This window comes from Carcharhinus amblyrhynchos, unplaced genomic scaffold, assembly GCF_965287045.1.
Source record: "Carcharhinus amblyrhynchos unplaced genomic scaffold, sCarAmb.v2.hapA scaffold_37, whole genome shotgun sequence".
In the NCBI taxonomy this organism is placed as follows: Eukaryota; Metazoa; Chordata; class Chondrichthyes; order Carcharhiniformes; family Carcharhinidae; genus Carcharhinus; species Carcharhinus amblyrhynchos.
In genome coordinates this window covers 10,327,625-10,349,081 of record NW_027649778.1, presented here as the reverse complement: position 1 = coordinate 10,349,081, position 21,457 = coordinate 10,327,625, and the positions used below count along the sequence as shown (strand labels likewise).

The 21,457-nt window shown below is 44.5% G+C and overlaps 1 protein-coding gene across 1 annotated transcript in view; it reads right to left on the bottom strand.

Moving 5' to 3' along the window:
- LOC145362277 (cyclin-dependent kinase-like 1) overlaps window positions 1-21,261 on the bottom strand; it is a 58,665-nt gene extending 37,404 nt beyond the window's left edge. The window contains exon 1 of the mRNA XM_080218365.1: window positions 20,623-21,261. Within this exon, the coding sequence (XP_080074491.1) occupies window positions 20,623-20,790 (168 nt within the window). The 5' untranslated portion in view covers window positions 20,791-21,261. The remainder of the gene's footprint in view (window positions 1-20,622) is intronic.
- Window positions 21,262-21,457: the final 196 nt, after the last annotated feature.

The following is a 21,457-nucleotide window of genomic DNA, read 5'->3' as shown; positions in this document are numbered from 1 at the left end:
CATGAAACTAGAGTATTTTTTAAGCATTGAGAAACTGGACACTATTGAGGAGCAAAGAGTTGTGAGAACCAAACACATAAATCGTTAAAGGCAATCAGAAATGCTGATGAATGTTGCCCTTTATCTCCAGAGCATTGGAATACAAAAGGGAATGAACTTGATGCTCCAGATGATCAGACACCATCTGGAATACTGCACTCAGTTCTGGTCTCGGGAAACGATTTATCGGCTTTGGATGTGGTGCAGCACAAACTCACCAATGACATCAAAGCTGAGAGGTTTATATTAGAGCAGAGGCATTTATGTCTAGAGGATCAGAACATAATAGAGGTCATGCTCCAGCCAAACAAAACCCTGGTTAGTCCACAACTTGAGCATTATACCTTAGGAAGGACATAGTGACTTGGGAGGCTGTGTAGCATAGGCCTACTAGAGTGATAATTGCACTCCAAGGACTAAATTACAAGGAAAGGGTACACAAAGTGGGGCTGTATTCCTTAGATTAGGGAACGTTAGAGAGTGACTTGAGCCAAATTTTTGAGACAGTGAGGGAAACAAATGGGATAGACAGAGAACCCTTTTTCCATTCCAAAGAAGTCTAAGACTAGAGGGCATAGCCTAGGTTTCTAGATGCACCAGAGAAAGCATCCTTGTGGATGTATATCGCAGCTTGGTATGGCTCCTGTTCTGACCAAGACTGCAAGAAACAAAGAGGACTGTAGGTGTAGCCCAGTCCATCATGCAAACTAGCCTCCCATCCACTGTCTGTCTACACTTCCCTCTGCCTCGGAAAAGCAACCAGCATAATCAAGGACCCCATGCACCCCAGACATTCTCTCTTTCGTCTTCCTCCATCGAGAAAAAGACATAAAATTCTGAGATTGCGCACCCCACTTACTCAAAAACAGCTTCTTCCCTACTGCCAGCAGACTTTTGAATGGATCTACCTTATATTAAGTTGATCTTTCTCTGCACCCTGTAACACTATACTCTGCACTCTCTCCTTCCCTTCTCCCCTATGTACTTTATGAACGGTATGCTTTGCTTGTATAGCACACAAGAAACAATACTTTTCACTGTATCCCAATACAAGTGACAAAAAAAAAACAAATCAAAAATAAAACACAGAGCCAAACTTTTCAGGAGGGAAATTAGGAAACACATTACACAATGGCTAATGGATGATTTGTTAATTTTAAATCTGAGATTAATAGGTTTTTGTACACAAGGAGTTGAGTCACAGATCTGCAATAGTTTCACTGAATGGATTAAATGGCCTACTTCTGTTCCCATGCTGCACAAAGTTGGCTTGCATTCCTTGTGTAAAAATAAATGGAGATGATCTGATTGAGATGCTTAAAATGTTGAAAGGATTAGACAGAGTAGATTGTGGGGAAACTACTTCCTATGGTGGAAATCCAGCATAAGGAGGCAGAATGTTAAATTTAGAGCTAGGCCATTCAGAAGTGGAAATCAGTTTTTCCCCCATTCCCAAAACGTAGTAGAGGGGCGGCATGGTGGCACAATGGCTAGCATTGCTGCCTCACAGCTCCAGGGACCAGTGGCTTGTGTCACTGTGTGGAGTTTGCATATTCTCTCCGCACCTGTGTAGGTTTCCTCTGGGTGCTCCAGTTTCCTCCCACAGCCCAAAGATGCGTAGGTTAGGTTGATTGGCCATGCTGAAATTGCTCTTAGTGTCCTGGGATGCGTAGGTTAGAGGGATTAGCAGGGTAAATATGTGGGGTTATGGGGATAGGGCCTGTGTGGGATTGTTGTCGCTACAGGCTTTATGGGCTAAATGGCCTCTTTCTGCACTGCAGGGTTTCTGTAATTCTGTGAAATCCCCTATAGGCTGTGGATTCTTCTGGTCAGTTTGGAGCTTCCAAGACGGAGGTTGAAAGATTGTTGGGCAAGCTTCCCATGGGTCAACCAAAAGTGGAAAAATGAAGTTCGGATACAAATCAAACACGATCTAAATAAAAGAACAGATCTGAAGGCCTTCTTCATTCCCCCATCTTCTCATGACCTGTTGTGCATTCTTATTTCTTTGATTCTTCACTGAGTGTCCAGTTTAAAATGAACTGGTTGCATTTTTATCCAAGCTATATAGCAACATGGAATGACCTCTTCATGTCTGATTGTGGCTTAACATTGTGTCCTGATGTCCAGTGGCTGGAGTGGTGGATAACAGAACACTGATTTAGATGTTCAGATTCATGCCTCCTCTGACTGACTATGGTACTGACCAGTTTTTGGTGGGCCTCTGTTGTTAGATCCTCAAACTGTTTGGGATTCTACTTTTAGTAGACATTGACCATCAAACAGGGGTACTCAAAGGTCCAGAGTTTGTCGCCAGACGCTTTTCCATGCAATCTACACAGCTCATCTACTCGCTTCATTGAATTTTTCAATCATATTCATGAAATTCTTATCTAACTCAGTCTTTTTTCTTTTCTTATTGGTTCTCAGGATTTGGGCATTACTGGCAAGGCTGGCATTTATGGCCATCCCAAGTTGCCATAGAGGATAGGGAGCCATTACAGTCTTTGTGGAAATCCTGTACTGATGTTAGCCAGGAAACGGTGGGGAGGGGGGTTTGGATATTAGAGTTTAGTAACAAGGATACCGATCAAGTGGAAGGCTTTGGTTTTCTCTAACAATTTCCAGGATTCAATAAACTAAACTTGGAATCTTCAGAAGGCTGAGGGGAGACCTAATAGAGATGCTCAAGATTCTGAGGGATATGGACAGGGTAAATAGTGAGCTGTTCCCACTCGAGAGCAAGAACTAGAAGGGCATAGATTAAAAACGGTGGGAAAAAGGAGCAAAAGCAGCGTGAAGAAATCTTTTTCACCCCAAGGTTGGGACAAACTTCCTGAGGGGGTGGCAGAGGCACGTTCAATCGAGGTAGTCAAAAGAGAATTGGACTGCTGTTTAAAAGAGAGAATGTGCAAGTTGACGAGGGTAAGGCAGGGGAATGGGACTAGGTAAAATGCTCTTTCAGAGAGCCAGTGAACACGTGATTGGCTGAATAGCCTCCTTCTCCACCTCAGATTCTGTGATTCCTCCCTTGTATCTTTTGCTCTGCTCACTGGGACATAGGAACTTCACAGTGCGAGTGTCTACAAACACGCACACAAACACAGGGGTTGCAAATGGAATGAGAAAGTGCAGAATCTGAATTGCACATGGAGTGGTTCTGCCAATGCCTCCAATGTTGCTATGACACGGATATGCCACCCTCAAATGGCAAGCTAATACTGACAAGAAAGATCAAAGCAACAAATTGAAAACCTGGCACCTGGTCATGTCAGAACTGTTTGCCAATGCCTGGGTAATAAGCAAAGGCCAACTATACAATGTACAGATATATCAGGGCTGTCTATCCCTATGGATACAATTTTACATGCACACTCAGAGGTATGCACAGCCTTGCTTAGTATCAAAGAGCAATGCATTGACACAAGAAACAATGACTGAGAATAGGGAGGGTTGACCCAACTACTATTAGTCACTTCACTTTACAGCAGCCTTAGAACAAAAGAGAACTCTATTGTGCTGACACTTCACATGGAGGTGTAGCTAGGGAAAAGCTGACAGATAGTTTGTATTTGCAGATTCATGTCACAGAAGATCACATCTATGAGTGTAAAGTTTGATGCCCAGCACTCTTCCTCTAGGCTGGTGGCTATTGGTCAAATAAGAAAAATACTTTCCAAGAGTACACACCAACTCCTCCTTTAAAAATCAGAGCTTGCAGCACATTTAGTCCATTGTTCCTTCCAGGTGCTAATCCTTTATCTGGAGCGATGGCTTTAACCTCAGATTTACTGACTGGGGCGGTCATTCACTAAACTGGACACCGAGTCACTATGCAACATCAAGTTTTCACCACAGCAAACACAACTTCAATAATTTTGTAGTGGGTGACATTCTGAAATGGAGGTGAATACGCTGGACTTTATTCTAAGCCTAACCCATGGTGCATCAGTCCTGGAAGCGATTGATGGGATAGCGCAGAGGGAGCCTTACTCCAAATTAACAAATGACATAATTGCCACATATTTGAAAGGACATTGTCGTGGGATGTTTGCTCTGTATCTAACACATGGGACTGGGACTGTTTGATGGAGATAGTGTAGAGGGAGCTTTACTCTGTATCGAACCCTGTGCTGTACCTTCTTTGGGACTGTTTGCTGGGTAAGAAGTCTCACAAGACCAGGTTAAAGTCCAAGAGGTTTGTTTGGTAGTAAACACCACTAGCTTTCAGAGCGCTGTTCCTTCGTCAGGTAAGTGGGAGTTCTGTTCACAAACAGGGTATATAAAGACACAAACTCAATTTACAGAATACCGATTGGAATTCGAATCTTTACAGCTAATCAAGTCTTAAAAAGGTACAGACAATGTGAGTGGAGAGAGCATTAAGCACAGGTTAAAATATCCAGACAGGACAGTTAGTGAGATTTTGCAAGTCAAGGGAGTTACAGATAGTGTGATACGAACCCAAGATCCTGGTTGAGGCTGTCCTCATGTGTGCGGAACTTGGCTGTCAGTCTGTGTTCAGCGACTTGGTGCTGTCGTGTGTCGTGAAAGCCTCAGCGAGAACATCATCCACCAGGTACATGGTACATGGTACATACTTCTGCAACTCGGCCAACATCGTCTATCTGATACGCTGCAGAAAAGGATGTCCCAAGGCATGGTACATTGGGGAGACCATGCAGATGCTATGACAACAGATGAATGAACATCGCTCGACAATCACCAGGCAAGACTGTTCTCTTCAGCGGTCACAGGCATTTGGCCTCTGATCTTCGGGTAAGCGTTCTCCAAGGCGGCCTTCATGACAGCGCGGAGTGGGCAGAGACTGACAGCCAAGTTCCACACACGAGGATGGCCTCAACCAGGATTTTGGGTTCACGTCACACTATTTTTAATCCCCATGACTTGCCTGGACTTGCAAAATCTCACTAACTGTCCTGTCTGGAGACAGGACACGTTTCTTTATCCTCTGCTTAATGCTCTCTCCACTCATATTGTCTGCATCTTTAAGACTTAATTAGCTGTAAAGATTCACATTCCAATCAGTATTCTGTAACTTGAGTTTGTCTTTATATGCCCTGTTTGTGAAAAGAATGCCTGCTTACCTGACGAAGGAGCAGTGCTCCGAAAGCTAGTGGCGTTTGCTACCAAATAAACTTGTTGGACTTTAACCTGGTGTTGTGAGACTTCTTACTGTGTTTACCCCAGTCTGACACCAGCATCTCCACATCATGACTGTTTGCTGGAACAGTCTGGAGGGATCTTTACTCTGTATCTAACCTCGTGCTGTACCTTCCCTAGAATTGTTTGATGGAGACAGTGTAGAGGGAGTTAATATGAAGAATTTGACTATAAGTGTCCGGAATTTATTCTTCAACTATGTTTGCAGGTTCTCCATTGCTGCATGCTGACCCTCGTAATACAAATGCTCACAGCAAAGTCTGCCCTAGGCAAGCTGTGTGCCAAGCATATGTGGCTGTTCTGGCACTCAGATTAAATCTCAAATAAGGGAGTGCTATGCCCTGTCCACAAATGGGACATCCTCGTCACCTGTTTAGTTGCTAGTGTAACACACAATGCCACATCCTATGCTCCCTGACTTCCATTCTCATTCTCTTCCCTGCCATTCCACCTCTCAATCATTCTTGCAAGGCTACAGTTACAAAGCACCAACATCCCACCTGCATGTCATCTTGTTCCTGGTCTTCTGTTATGAAGAGCTGGAGTGTATCCTGGCCATATTCCATCCCTCAAACATTATACAGAAAAATACACCCACTACAATGAGCTAAATGACCAAATATTCAGTGCCAGTGGGCCAATATTTATCCCTCAACCAGAATCAGAGGAGGAACATACTTTCCCAAAATAATGCCATCAGATCTTTGACAACTGATTAAAGATCGAAGAGCCACCAAACCTATCAGCTAACCCAAAGCGTCCAGGAGTAAGGAATGTTAATAAGAACAGACTCTAGAGGCTGTACTGAGAAACTTCTTCTGGGGGGACAATAAGGAATTAAGTTCTGAAAAGAGTGTGGAAGGGAGGAGATGGTGGCATAGTGCTAATGCCACTACACTTGCAATCCAGAGGCTCAGGCTAATTTTCTGGGAACAAGGGTTCAAATCCCACCACAGCAACTGGAGGAATATAAATTCAAGTCGATAATTGAAAATTGGTGATTGTCGGAAAAATCCGTGTGGTTCACTAATATCCTTTAGGAAGGGAATCTGCCATCCTTATCCTATCTGGCCTACGTGTAACTCTAGACAGTGGTTGACACACAACTGCCGTTTAAATGTTGTGGCAGCCCACTCAGTTCAAAGGCAATTAGGGATGGACAACAAATGCTGACCTTGCCAGCAATGCCCACATCCCATGAAAGAATAAAGAAACAAAAAGAAAAGGGAAGGGTACGGCTCCCATCATGTCATGAGTCAAGATTTTCCAGCATTTTCTCCTTTGGGACCATGAAACTATTGTTGATGATCATAAAAGCCCGTGTAGTTCGCTAATGTCTTTTAGGGAAGGAAATCTGCCATCCTTACCTGACCTGGCCTACCTGTGATTCCAGATCCACAGCAATGTGGTTGACCCTCAAATGCCCTCCAAAATTGAGGGTAGTTAGTGATGGGCAATAAACCAGCCAGTGATGCCCACACCCTGTAAAGATGAAATTTAAAGTTTCAAGATCTGACCTAAAATTCAGCACCACTGACACTGCAGCACTCCCTTGGTTCTGGGCGGGGTATTTCAGCCTGAATTTTAGGCTGAAGCCTGTGGAATGGGACTTGAACCCAGAAACTCTGATCTAATGGCAAAACTGATGTCCACTGAGCCATGACTGACTGACTCTTGATTATATCAAAGATGTTAAATGATTCATTGCTGACACTTAGTAGAAACTGGTTTGTGGTTGGAAAGTCAGAGCGAAAGAACTTGTTTTTATAAAGCGCCCTTTGTGACCTAAGGATGACCCAAAGCCCATATTTTACTCTTAATTTCAGGTTCAAATAATCGTTTTCTTTATTGAATTCCTTCCCGGACAATCTTTAACCCACACCAGGTGCTTTATCGCATTCCACAGGTGCAGCACTGTATAAAATATTCACTTCAGTGCATTATGCCCGAAGCTTGTTTAATTACAGGTACGCACTGGATTGGAACCAGGGAGAAGGTTGGAGAATGACAGTAGATGCATTGCTGATTTGGAGACTCAATGCATACGTGATGGGCCATTCAACCTCCTCCTGTGCTATAAACAAAGCTTTGACAAAGGGTCATCTGGACTCGAAACATCAGATCTTTTCTCTCCTTACAAACGCTGCCAGACTTGCTGAGATTTTTCAGCACTTTCTCTCTCGATTTCAGATTCCAGTATTCACAGTAATTTGTTTTATCCAATGTTCATGGGTTTGTGATCATCATTAGACTTTTAATTGAATTCAGATTTCATAATCTGCCATGGTGGGATTTGAACCTGCTCCCCAGAGCATCACCCCTAGTCTCTGGATCACTAGTCCAGTGATAATTGCATTGTGCCACTGCCTCCCCACTAGGCCCTCAAGTGGACATAGAAGACCCCAGGGCATAATCTGATTTTTCAAATTATCTGGTCATTATGTTGATTTTTGGTTGCCACGTTTCCTACCACTGTTCCACTGGGGTGGCCCGGTGGCCCAATGGTTAGCACTGCTGCCTCACAGCGCCAGGGACCTGGGTTCAATTCCGGCCTCGGGACACTGTGCAGAGTCTGCACGTTCTCCCCGTTTCTGTGTGAGTTTCTCCTACATTCCAAAGCTGTGTGAGTTAGGTGGATTGGCCATGCTAAATTGCCCCAAATGTCAGGAGGATTAGCAGGGTACATACGAAGGCTTATGGGATTGGGCCTGGTTGGGACTGTGGTCAGTGCAGCCATGATGGGCTGAATAGCCTCCTTCTGCACTTTGGGGATTCTAGGATTATGAAATAAAAAGCTTTGGTCAGACTGAGGATGTGGAATTTGCTTATATAAATGCAAGGCAATATTTCTATCTTTGCAACCACAAAGCACTGATAGTAGAAATTGCAAAGTGGGTAACAGCACTGACTTATTAATATTGTTGGTACACTTGGACCACGAGAACCACAATGCAGAAATTCGACTTTAGGTGCAATGGGCCCATTGATCTTAACAGTGTAGATTTACTGCCTGATCCATTTTTTAATCTTTATAAACTCTGGCAGAGTCTGTGTTGCCAATCAATTATACAGTAGTGACAGCACCCAAGCTTTATTTATGTCACTGCTTTAGTCCAGCAATCAGTCAAGGCTCTGATTGGGATGGAAACAAAAAGCTGACCGTGTCCGTGTGATGGTTACTGTTTCCGAGGTAGGAATTGACCTTGTTTCTCAGCCAGAAATGAGCACATGTTCCAGGTCTGGCATGGCCACCAGTAAGAGAGGGCTTAAAATAGAAAGCACTTCAACTAATGGAAAGACTTTTATTAGAATTGTGTCTGGCAATTGATTATAAATTAAACAAGCAGCTCCTCTACCAGTTAGCTGATTGCCCAGTGTGGCTCTCAGCTATTTCCAATGAGCCTTAGCTCACTGATCTCTGCTGGGACTTTGGGAATCTAGACTTGAAACCAGATCCTTCCAGTGGAGGGAGAAGGATTCTGGTTGCAATCCAGTGATTCCCTGCAACCCAAGTCTAAAGGTTCAAGTCCCACTTCAGAGACCGGAGAATGTAATTTGAACTGCTCTGAGGGACTGCTGCACTGGCAGGGGCACCTATTTTAAGCCAAGGCCCATCAGTCCTATCAGATCGATGTAAAAAAATCTTGGCATCATTTTGAAGAAGAGCAAACTAATTCTGCTCAGTGTGGTGACCGATATTTATTTCTTAGGGGTGACACAGTGGTTAACACTGCTGCCTCACAGCGCCAGGACCCAGGTTCCATTCCAGCATTGGGTCACTGTCTGTGTGGAGTTTGCAGATTACCCCCCCCGCCTCGTCTGCGTGGGTTTCCTCTGGGTGCTCTGGTTTCCTCCCACACTCCAAAGAAGTGCGAGTTAGGTTGATTGGCCATGCTATATTGCCCCGTAGCATCAAGGGGATTAGCACGGTAAGTGTGTGGGGTTGCAGGAATAGGGCCTGAGTGGGATTGTAGTCAGTGCAGACTTGATGAGCTGAAGGGCTTCCTATTGCACTGTAGGGATTCTGTGATTCTCAGCCAACAATGATCTAGTCAAGTGATTGCTATATGTTAGCAGTGTGCAAATCTGTTGCCTACATTTTTGTTGTGTATGAATTTAATAAGAATCAGCTGCAGACACCTATTATTGAACTAACTTCACACCCTCTCAGCACAGAGGACAGTAATAACAAAATGCTCAGGTTTCGCAAACTACTGCAATTGGAATTCTTGGCTTTGGGATATCCTGAAATTGTGACAGGCACTTAAAATGCAAACCTCTCTCTTCTTTCACAATCCAATCTTTCTTAAGTCTCAAGCTCCTCCTCCCTCACATTCCATTGGCGGCCATGGACTTCCATTGGATTGGCCTATGAATACACTGGTTAAAGTTCTGCAGTGGTTTGTGATTGTTTTCTGCAGTACAGCTGACTAGGAAACCCCCTTACTCTTACTGCCTGTTGTGAGGCTTAATGGAAAGATTTACAGGTTGATAATCAACCTGTCCCACAATGACAGGTTCACACCTTCTGTGGCCATCAAGTCCTGAGGTGGGGCTTGAACCCAGAGTTCCTGATGCAGATGTGGGAACATTACCCACTGCACCACACGATGGGCCCTGCTGAGATTTACACAAGAAATAGCCACAGTCAGTGGACTGGAGGACTACAAAGAATGGGGTTGGGGAGGATCTCTGGTGTGAATCTTTTATTAGCAGTAGCTTGAGATAATTTGTATGTGCCAACGAAGGCATTTCCTTGTAATGCCAAGATGTAGAAAATCCCAGACAGTATGCAATGTCTGGGCTACACATAGGCTAGCAGAGCTGGAAGGGAGAAAGGAAAACAGCAAAATCAAAACTTTCATAAAGCTGCAAAGAATACATTCAGACATCATGGAGCGAAGTACAGACTGTGCTTTGCCACCTTGACACTGAACATCCCCCAGGTCAATTGATAATCTTCAAAATAATTAGACCAAAACAAGACCATGGTATGGTGCCCAATGGACCAAACAACTGCCTGTTCTTTCCCAACTTGAAGAACCTAATGAATTAAACCTTAACATTGATGCTCATACAAATGCGGGGCAGTGGCGCAGTGGTTAGCACTGCTGCCTCACAGCACCAGGGACCTGGGCTTGATTCCCAACGTGGGTCACCGTCTGTGTAGAGTCTGCGTGTTCTCCCCATCTCTGCATGGGTTTCCTGAGTAGTCCAGTTTCTTCCTAAAGTCCAAAGACATGCTAGTTGGGTGCATTGACCATGCTAAATTCTCCCTCAGTGAACCCGAACAGGTGCCAGAATGTTGCGACCAGGGGATTTTCACAGTAACTTCAGTGTTAATGTAAGCCTACTTGTGACACTAATAAATAAACTTTACTTTTAATAATGTACATTCTGTGATTTCATCCATTTTTGGCATTACTCAGAATCCCTAGAGTGCAGAAAAGGGTATTCGGCCCATTGAGTCTGCACTGACTATCAGAGCATCTTGCCCAGGCCCTCTCCCCCATGCTGACCCCAGAACACCATACATTTCCCATGGCTAACCCATCCAACCTGGGACACCAAGGGGCAATTTAGCATGGCCAGTCCACCTAACCCGCACATCTTTGGACTGAGGAACGAAACCGGAGCAGCTGGGAGAAACCCACGCTGACACAGGGAGAAGATGCGAATTCCACAGTTACCCAAGGCCAGAATTGAACCTGGCACTGAGAGGCAGCAGTGCTAACCACCGTGTTGTCCCTGATGGGATTACTGCTGGAATAATATTATGACATTTCCATCCTGTATCCATTCAAATTGTAAATATCCTGCAGCACACTAACAGATGGGTTTAGTCCAGATTAGGAATATGTACAGAGGAAGGCTTTTAAGCTGTGTAATACTCAGGTGAGGTACTAGTGGTCCAGGTCTGACACTGGAGGGTTGTAGCACTGAAGACAACTTGTGGATGACTTAAATGCGTCAAACATTGTGCATCAGTACAAAGGAGACCTTTGCTATCATACAACAGTACAAGATGCTAAATGCAGCTCCTGGCAATCATTGTTCAATCTATTTTTGTCCTGGTGACAATTCATCTAATTAGATGGTTGTATCTGATGCGGAAATTTCATAGAATTCCCTACAGTGCAGGAGGTGGCCACTTGGCCCATCGGGTATGCACCAAGAACAAACCACACCCAGGCTCCATCCTCGTAACCCCAAATATTTACCCCGCTAATCCCTCTAACCTACGGGGTAAATATTTGGGGTTACGGGGATGGGGCCTGGGTGGGATTGTTGCTAGTACAGACCCAAAGGGCCGAGTGGCCTCCTACGCATCCAGGACCCTAAGGGACAAATTAGCATGGCCAATCAACCTATCCTACACGTCTTTCGAACTGCGGGAGGAAACTGGAGCACCCGGAGGAAACCCATGAGACATGGGGAGAATGTGCAGACTCCACACAGAAAGTGACCCAAGCCGGAAATCACACCCAAGTCCCTGAACCTGTGAGGCAGCAGCGCTAACCACTGTGCCATCATGTTGCCCCACGCAGTTTTTTTGTTTTATCAAATCAAAAAGTTGAGTTGTGTGTTTAAAACATCTGACTTTTGATCCATGATTGACAGCAGGAATGATCATTCACAGAGCGTGTCATTTTTTAAAACTCATTTATGGGACATAGGTGTCACTGGGTGGGCCACATTTATTGCTCATTCCTAGTTACCCTTGGAGGGCAGTTGAGAGCCAACCACATTGGCATGCAGATAAGGACAGCAGATTTCCTTTCCTAAAAGAAATTAGTCCTTTAGGGAAGGAGACCAGATGGATTTTTCTGACAATCAACAATGGTTTTTCGGTTATCAGTAGATTCTTAATTCTGGGTATGTTTCTATTGAATTCAGATTTCACCATCAGACATTGAAGTTTAAGTTTATTCATTAGTGTCATAAGTAGGCTTTAACATTAATACTGCAAGTTAGTGAAAATCCCCTAGTCTCCACACACTGTTTGGGTAACCAGCACATCTTTCGGACTGAGAGAGGAAACCAGAGCACCTGGAGGAAACCCATGCAGACACAGGGAGAACACGCACACTCTGCACAGACAGTGACCCAAGCCAGGAATCAAACCTGGGTCCCTGGCGCTATGAGACAGTGCTAAGCACTGTGCCATCGTGCCACCCAACTGAGTTTCTGGATTAATAGTCCAGCAATAGTACCACTTAGCTATCGCCTCCCCTCATAATTCACATCTTCCACCCCTCGAAAAAATTGCCAGCCTACGAGAAGTTTACCCATAATCACAAATTAATCTCAACAGACCTGTCAATTTGTAACCTCATAAGCAGAACAGAGAAACTTTTTTTATTCAAGGGATGTGGGCATCGTTGACAGGGACAGCATTTATTGCCCATTACTAACTGTCCTTGAAAAGGTGGTGGAGGGCTGCTTTCTTGAACTGCTGGGCAGTGTGCAAGGTATTGGACGTAGCACTGAATAGATATGATGCGACAACAATAATCTCTCTCAATGTTAAGAAAACAAAGGAGATTGTCATCAACTTCAGGAAGCGTAAAGGAGAACATGCCCCTATCTACATCAATGGGGACGAAGTACATATGAACATAAGAAATAGGAGCAGGAGTAGGCCGAAGTAGAAAGGGTCGAGAGCTTCAAGTTCTTAGGTGTCCAGATTACCAACAACCTGTCCTGATCCCCCCCCATGCTGACACTATAGCTAAGAAAGCCCCCCTATGCCTCTACTTTCACAGAAGTCTAAGGAACTTTGTCATGTCCGCTACAACTCTCACCAACTTTTACAGATGCAACATAAAAAGCATCCTTTCTAGTTGTATCACAGCTTGGTATGGCTCCTGCTCTGCCCAAGACCGCAAGGAACTATAAAAGGTCGTGAATGTAGCAAAATCCATCACGCAAACTAGCCTCCCATCCATTGACTGTCTACATTTCCTGCTGCCTCAGCAAAGCAGCCAGTATAATTAAGAACCCCACACACCCCGGACATTCTCTCTTCCACTTTCTTCCATCAGGAAAAAGATACAGAAGTCTAAGGTCATGTCCCAACCCGCTCAAGAACAGCTTCTTCCCTGCTGCTATCATACTTTTGAATGGACTTACCTTGCATTATGTTGATCTTTCTCTACACCCTAGCTATGATTGTAACACTACATTCTACGCTGTCTTCTTTCCTTCTCTATGAACAGTATGCTTTGTCTGTGTAACGCACAAGAAACAATACTTTTCACTGTATGTTAATATATGCGACAATAATAAATCAAATCAAAATCAAAGAACAGATACACTTGGTGATAACGTTCACCACACTGTAACCATCAGGTTAAGTTCTGTGAAGGTCATCTGATGCAAGTGTTTGTTTACAGTCAGAACAATCTCCTCTCAGTAATTTCAATACCCAATTATTGTCAAAGAGACAGGCAGAAAGGATTTGAACAAAAGTAACCACAGATTAAATTACAAATCTACACTTCATTGACTGTAAAGTTTGATCACCAACAGGTCATGTTCCAGTCATACATGAGAAATTGTCAATCTGAATTTCAGTTTTGATGTGAACTTACACATTAGTGGAGTTGAAGGAAAAGGAATCTTGACATGTCATGGGGACACCATCAACTTGTCATCCAAACATGGCAGACATCACCAATGCTTTGTTACTGGGACATTTTCCTGGCACCCTATACATCATTGGAATGCCGTCACTACCAAGACTCAAGCAGTTCAAAAAGGCAGCTCCCCACTGCCACAGCATACTTCTGCCCAGAGCAACAATGAATGGTTGTTAATTTTTTAAAAATTCTCTCATGGGACTGGATATCACTGATTTGGCCAGTAGTCTTATTGCCCATGTCTAATTGCCCTTGAAAAAGTGCTGGGAAGCTGCTTTCTTGGAACAGTGATGTGGAGATGCTGGTGTTGGACTGGGGTAAGCACGTTAAGAAGTCTCACAACACCAAGTTAAGTCCAACCTGGTTGAAGTCCAACTCACACCTGATGAAGGAGCAGCGTTCTGAAAGTTTGTGGCTTGCGCTATCGAAATATTGGACTTTAACCTAGTGTTGAAAGACTTCTTATTGTTCTTGAAACAGTGCAGTCTACGTGGTGTGGATACACCCACAGCGCTGTTAGGGAAGGAGTTCCAGGATTTTGATCCAGTGACAATGAAGGAACAGCAATATTTCAAAGTCAGGATGGTGTGGGGCATGGAGGATAAAGTACCAGTGGTGGTGTTCTCATGCTTCTCCTGCCCTTGTCCTTCTAGTCAGCAGAGATCACAGGCTTGGAAGATACTGTCGAAGGAGGAGATTTGCTGAATTGCTGCAATGCATCTTGCTGCAGCTATGCACCAGGTGGAAGGGGTGGATGTTGGAGGTGGTGGATGGAGTGCAAATCAAGTGGGGCTGCTTTATCCTGGATGGTGTTGAGCCTCTTAAGTGTTGTTGGAGCTGCACTCACCCCAGCAAGTGGGGAGTATTCAATTACACTCCTGACTTGTGTTTTGTAGTTGGAGACAGGTTCGGGGAGTCAGATGGTGAGTTCTCACCACAGGATTCCCAGCCTCTGAACTGTGCTTATAGCCACAAATGTGGCCTTTATAAAAGCAAACATTGAAAGAAACCCTTCCCATCCTCCTTATTGGTGAACAAAGGCTACATTTTGCTTTGTTCATGAACATAAGATTAATAACATTGTGGTACTGTAAAAACAATTGGATCAAAATCAAGATGGTGAAAGTATTCTGCCCAGTTCAACTCTGACATTGTTCGTGGTCCTAGTTTAAAAATGGGTCAATGAAAATTTTTGATTGCAAAGACCAATAACAGAGGAAAATTCCAACGTCGTCCTTAATCAAATTTCCGTTGTTACTCAGAACCCCATCCTCAGATCTGAGCTGATTAGGAACTTCGTTAAATCACCCAGTGTAAGAACGCAGATGGTCACTCACTCACTTGTTAATACGAAGAGGGCAACTGCATTAGGAGAGAGATCATACAGCACAGGAAGAGGCCATTTGGCCCATCCTGTCAGTGTCAGATCTTGCCTGTAGTCACGAAATGTTTTCCCTTCAAACATTTATCCAAATCCTTTTTGAAAGTCACTACTGAATCTGCTTCGACTAACCTTTCAGATTGCACATTCCAGATAGTCACTGAATAAAATCATCTCCCCTATGGTTCTTTAGCCAGTACTTTAAATCTGTGTTCTCTGGTTAATGAAGCTCCTATCAGTGGGAAACAGATGCCTCACAACCCCCTCCCCCAATTTGCTATCAAAAAGCTAAAGCTGCGTGTGTGTCACCCTTACAAGGTTATAATTGGAAGTAATTTAAGATGATTGACATAAGCAGCGATGTGGCATGAGGGAATTTTTTTAGAATACAGCAAGTGGAATGCACTGCCTGGGAGTACGGTGGAGGCCAATTTGATCATAGCTTTCAAAGGAGTATGGAATGATTATTGAAAAGAATTGCAGGGCTACAGGAAAAAGGCAGAGAGTGGGACTATGTAATTTGTGCTTGAAGAGAGCCAGCCTCGACAAGACAAACCAAATGGCCTCCTTTTGTGCTGTAACTACTCTATGAACAAACTAAGTTAACAAAAGGGGGAAGTATTTCCTTCTGCAGCAATTGTACTCGCACATAAATAGGAGAGTTAATCACATAATCTACCAATGGTGTAATTGGGGCAGCACAGTGGTTAGCACTGCTGCCTCAGTACCAGGGACCTGGGTTCGATTCCCGTCTTGAGTCACTGGCGGTGTGAAGTCTGCACGTTCTCCCCATGTCTGTGTGGGTTTCCTCCCACAGTCCAAAAGACATGCTGGTTAGATGAATTGGCTGTGCTAAATTCTCCCTCAGTGTCCCCAAATAGGCTCCTGAGTTAATTGGCCATGCTAAAATTGCTCCTTAGTGTCCTGAAATGCGTAGGTTAGAGGGATTAGCGGGTTAATATGTGGGGATGAGGGGATAGGATTGTGGTCGGTTCAGACTCGCTGGGCCAGATGGTGTCTTTCTGCACTGTAGGGTTTTATGAGTGTGGTGACTAAGGGATTTTCACAGTAACTTCATTGCAGCGTTAATGTAAGCCTGCTTGTGACACGAATCTATAAACTTTAAGTCCATTGTCTCTGACAACCCAATATCAAAGGGAAAGAGCCCTTCTTTGATTTGTCACTCAGATCTCAAATGTCAGAGAATATATTGAGTGCTGGGATAAAACACAGCAATAGAGTCAGGTTGTGTCCATTCTTCAGGGAGGGAACTGGTACAACCTGGAATTAGCGCAGTGAAGAAGTTTGTTCAGTGAACAATCTGTTCTCATGAGAAGAAATCATTAGTCTCAGCGAAAGTTAAACACTGCGGTGATTAATCTGCCTTCCTGGGGATTATTTTTTCATTTAATTTTTTTGTAATTTGCGGTCATCTTACATGGAAGAGGCTGGGAAAGTAGGAGGAAGGGAAGAGGAGGAGCAATGGGGACATGGAGGCTGCAGGGATAATTCTGAGATGGGAGGGAATGGTTAGACCCTTGAAACCAAGTTTATTTAAACACATTCAGAGAGATATGAAGCACTTGAACATGAGGTCCGGTGGCACAATGGTTAGCACTGCTGCCTCACATCGCCAGGGACCCAGGTTAGATCCCAACTTGGGGTCGCTGTCTGTGTGGAGTTTGCACATTTTCCCCGTATTGGCGTGCATTTCCCTCCGGGTGCTCCGGTTTCCTCCCACAGTCCAAAGATGTGTGGGTTAGGTGGTTTGGCCATGCTAAAGTGCCCCTTAGTGTCAGGGGGACAAGCTAGGGTAAACGCATGGTGTTATGGGGATAGGACCTAGGTAGGATTATGTTTGGTGCAGATTTGATGGGCCAAATGGCCTCGTTCAGTATTGTAGTATTCAGATTCTATGACTGGAGAGTTATGTTTTGGAACAAGCATATACAGCAAAGATTCAAACTGCCTTGTTTGGGAAAACATTCGGGCAGTCCATTGGGAAGGATGCAACTCAGTCTTTGGCGGAAACAGCTTTTGTGCCCCAGCTGGTCCAATGGGAAAGTAATCAGGTGACTTCTGACCTAATGGAAGTCATTTGGCATTAGTCAATTAGTTTCTGATCCAGGGCAGTTTAGGGCTGGTACAATAGAGTACTTGGTGGCTCAGTGGAGATTCAAAGATTACCCAAGGAATGCTGAATCCTCATGTTTATAGTTGTGGGTCAGTTTTACACCCTGGTGGCTCAAATTGAAAACTTGATTGTGCCTTAGCTTGCATCTCTGCTGGATCAGGACATGTTAACAAGGACAGCAATTCACTCTAACTTCACACCACGTTAAATCATTATGGGACTTGATTGAAAAAAAAAATTGCATTTGTACTTGATCGCTTTCACACTCTCAGGGTGTCCCAGGTCGTCTTATGGCCAACTGACTACTTTTAAAATGGAAGCATGATTGTAAAAAGTGGTTAGCATTGCTGCCTCAGTGCCAGGGTCCCGGGTTCGATTCTGGCCTTGGGTGACTGTCTGTGTGGAGTTTACACATTCTCCATGTTTGCTGGGGTTTCCTCCAGGTGCTCCGGTTTCTTCCCACAGTCCAAAGATGTGCAGGATAGGTGGATTGGCTGCGCAACATTGCCCCTTCGTGTCCTAAAGGTGTGTACATTAGGTAGATTAGTGGGTAAATACGTGGAGTTATGGGGATAGGGCCTGGGTGGGATTGTTGTCGGTGCAGGCTCGATGGGCTTAATGGCCTCCTTCGGCACTGCAGTGATCCTATGAACCTCAGCAGTCAATTTTTACACAAGAACCCACAAACAAAAATGAACGAACAGCCAGAAAGTCTTTTTCGTGACATTCATTACATGATAAATATTGCCTAGGACACCAGGGAGAACTCCTCTAGTCGTCTTCAAAATGATGCTGCGGATTTTACTTTAGGATTGGCTGGAGTAGATGGATTCTCAGATATCAGGAAGACAGGACACTCAACATTACATCATTCCCTCAGCACTGCACAGTGTCAGCCTGCATTGTGTGCTCAAGTCTCTGGAGTAGGGGAAGAGAACCCACAACATCTCTACTCGAGGCGAACATGCTGCGCACCAAGCCAGGGCCGAAACCTCAAGTTAATAGGGTGCACAAAGTAGGATTCTGTTACTACAGAGGAAACAAATCACTTTACATGGGGAAGTGTTGAGCAGCAGTTAGACAAGCGAGAGAGCTTGAACAGGATGATGAATCGAAGTAGCATTTCACCTGATTGCAGCTGACAGTCCCAAGGCACATCCAGTTGAGGGGGTTGAGCTATGAGGAGAGGCTGAATAAACTAGGCTTGTACTCATTAGAGTTAAGAAGAATGAGGGGAGATCTCATTGAGACGTATAAGATGATGAATGGGATGGATAGGATAGAGGTGGAGAGACTCTTCCCGCTCAAAAAAGACAGTAGGACTAGGGGGCACAGCCTCAAGATAAAGGGGGGGCGGTTTAGAACGGAGTTGAGGAGGAACTTCTTCACTCAAAGGGTGGTGAATCTCTGGAATTCTCTGCCCGTTGAAGTGGTGGAGGCTGCTCGCTAAATATTTTTAAGACGCGGGTTGATGGGTTTTTGATAAGAGAGGGGATTAAGGGTTATGGAGAGAGGGCGGGAAAGTGGAACTGAGCCATGAGAGATCAGCCATGATCTTATTGAATGGCGGGGCAGGCTCGAAGGGCTAGATGGCCTACTCCTGCTCCTATTTCTTATGTTCTTATGTTCTCCCTCAGAACTGTGATTGATGCACACACATTCTTTCAATTCCAATAACACAATCTATCTCTCTTAGCAAAGTCATTTTGAATTCTTTAGTGCAGATCTATCAAACATAAGAATAATGGGACAACTTGCATTTATAATGCACCCACAAGACACTGAATTTAAAGTTAAAGTTAATTTATTAGTCACAAGTAAGGCTTACATTGATGCTGCAATGAAGTTACTGTTAAATTTCCCTCGTCACCATAGTCCGGCACCTGAATGGGTCAATGCACCTAACCAGCACGTCTTTCAGGTTATGGGAAGAAACCGGAGCACCCAGAGGAAATCCACACAGACACAGGGAGAATGTGCGAACTCCACACAGACAGTGACCCAAGCTGGGAATTGAACCCAGGTCCCTGGTGCTGTGAAGCAGCAGAGCTAACCACTGGGCCACTGTGCTGTCCTGACTACACATTAAATATAGCACGACACTACTCAAAAACATGCAGTGTAAGTCTCTATCAAGTCCTGACTGAAATCTCTCAGCCAAAAAAAAAATCACAAACAAAACACATTATCTGGCCATTTATTTCATTGCTGTTAGTGTGATTTTGGCGTGTACAAATGGATTGCCGCATTTCCTATTGACCACAGTGACTACCCTGCAGAAATGCTTCATTAATATTGTAAAGCATGTTGTAAATGCAAATCTTTGCTTCTTCAAAAACATCTGAACATAAAGTCCCAAGATGATTTGCAGGAATGTGATCAGACAAAATCCAACTCCAAGATAATGGAAACATATTGGGACAGGTGACCAAAATCTTGGCCAAAGAGGTAGATTTTAAGGAATGTGTTAAAGGCAGAAAGAGATCTAGATGGGTTCAGAGTTCTAGAGATTAAAAAAAATGTCACAAGTAGGCTTACAATAACAGTGTAATGAAGTTACTGTGAAAATCCCCTAGTCGCCACACTCCGGCACCTGTTTGGGTACATTGAGGGAGAATTTAGCGTGGCCAATGCACCGAACCAGCACTTCCCCCATGACTGTGGGAGGGAACCAGAGAACCAGGAGGAAACCCACACAGACACTAGAGGAACGTACAGATTCCGCACAGACAGTGACGCAAGCCAGGAATTCACCTGATGAAAGAGCAGTGCTCAAAAAGCTAGTGGCTTGTGCTACCAAATAAACCTGTTGGACTTTAACCTGGTGCTGAGAGACTTCTTGCTGTGAGGTAGCAGTGCTAAAAGTGTGCCGCTCTTAGCGCATCCCTGTCAGGGTAAATCAGGGTCTAGGTTGCTGAAGGCAATGGTGGAGAGGTTTTCAGACCATCAGATTTCTGAATTTAAAGCACTATACAACAAATGAAGTACTTTCTGAAGTGATGTATGTAGGAAAGAGTTCGAAATTATACATACAATTCTCGGGGGAGTCGAAAGTACTCAGGTAGGAAGGGTGAAACGATACAACTATTTGAACAGGAGCATGAGAGTTTTAAAACTGGCGTGTTGTTAACCCTGGGGGAACCAGTCCGTGTAGGTCAGTGAGCACAAATGTGCTGAGTGAATGAGGCTAGGTGAAGAGTTGGAACAGAAAGAATTTCCCAATTACCTTGTAAGTGCCTTACCTTCAACATACGGATCTCTCTCAATGCGATCTTCTTTATCAAGGGATCGTCCTCCGACTCCACAAACTTCTTGATGGCCACAATCTGACCTGTATCCTTGTTCCTGCACCTGAACACTACCCCATAGGAGCCCTCCCCGATTTTACCCAGCTTCTCGTACTTCTCCATCCCAATCACCAGCCTAACTACAGGGGGATCAGTTTGCCTGTTCTGATCTTCAGCTGAAAGAATGATTTCTCTTTATTTTTTTAAATGTGTGTCCAGCACTGCTTGTTACAAGATTGGACCCCTCCCTAGCTGTTTCTCTCTGTTGCCATCTGCCCTGTTCTTTCCCCTAACCCTCTCTCCGTCGCTGCTTTACTCTGCCCGTGTTGGTCTTTCTGTATTGCTGTTTCTCTGTTTTCTCTCCCTCTATTGCTATTTCTCTATCTGCTGCTGTTTTTTTCCCTTGTCTCTTCCAATCTCGTTTACCCCCTGCTGCTGCTTTTCTTGTTTTGTTCAGTCTATTGCTGTCTCTCCCTCTCGGTGGATTTTAAAGACCTCTTTGCCTAGTTTGTTCTGCCTCACTCCATGCCAGTCCTCCCTCTCCATTCGGTACGCTGACTCCAAACCTGTCACTCCACTTTTCCCAACCCAGCCTCCATCACGTGTGTATTGTAGCATTCCAGGCCCCGCCCCCGCTCCTTCCCATTGGAGGCCGTGGGCACGTGCAGCTACCTCTCTGCTCTGATAGGTCAACTGGTTACATTTTTCATGGAGCAACAAGGGGGAGGAAGCGATCAATGGGGACAGAGACAAGAGGAGGGAATAAGGTTTACCTGGGGATGAGGGACTG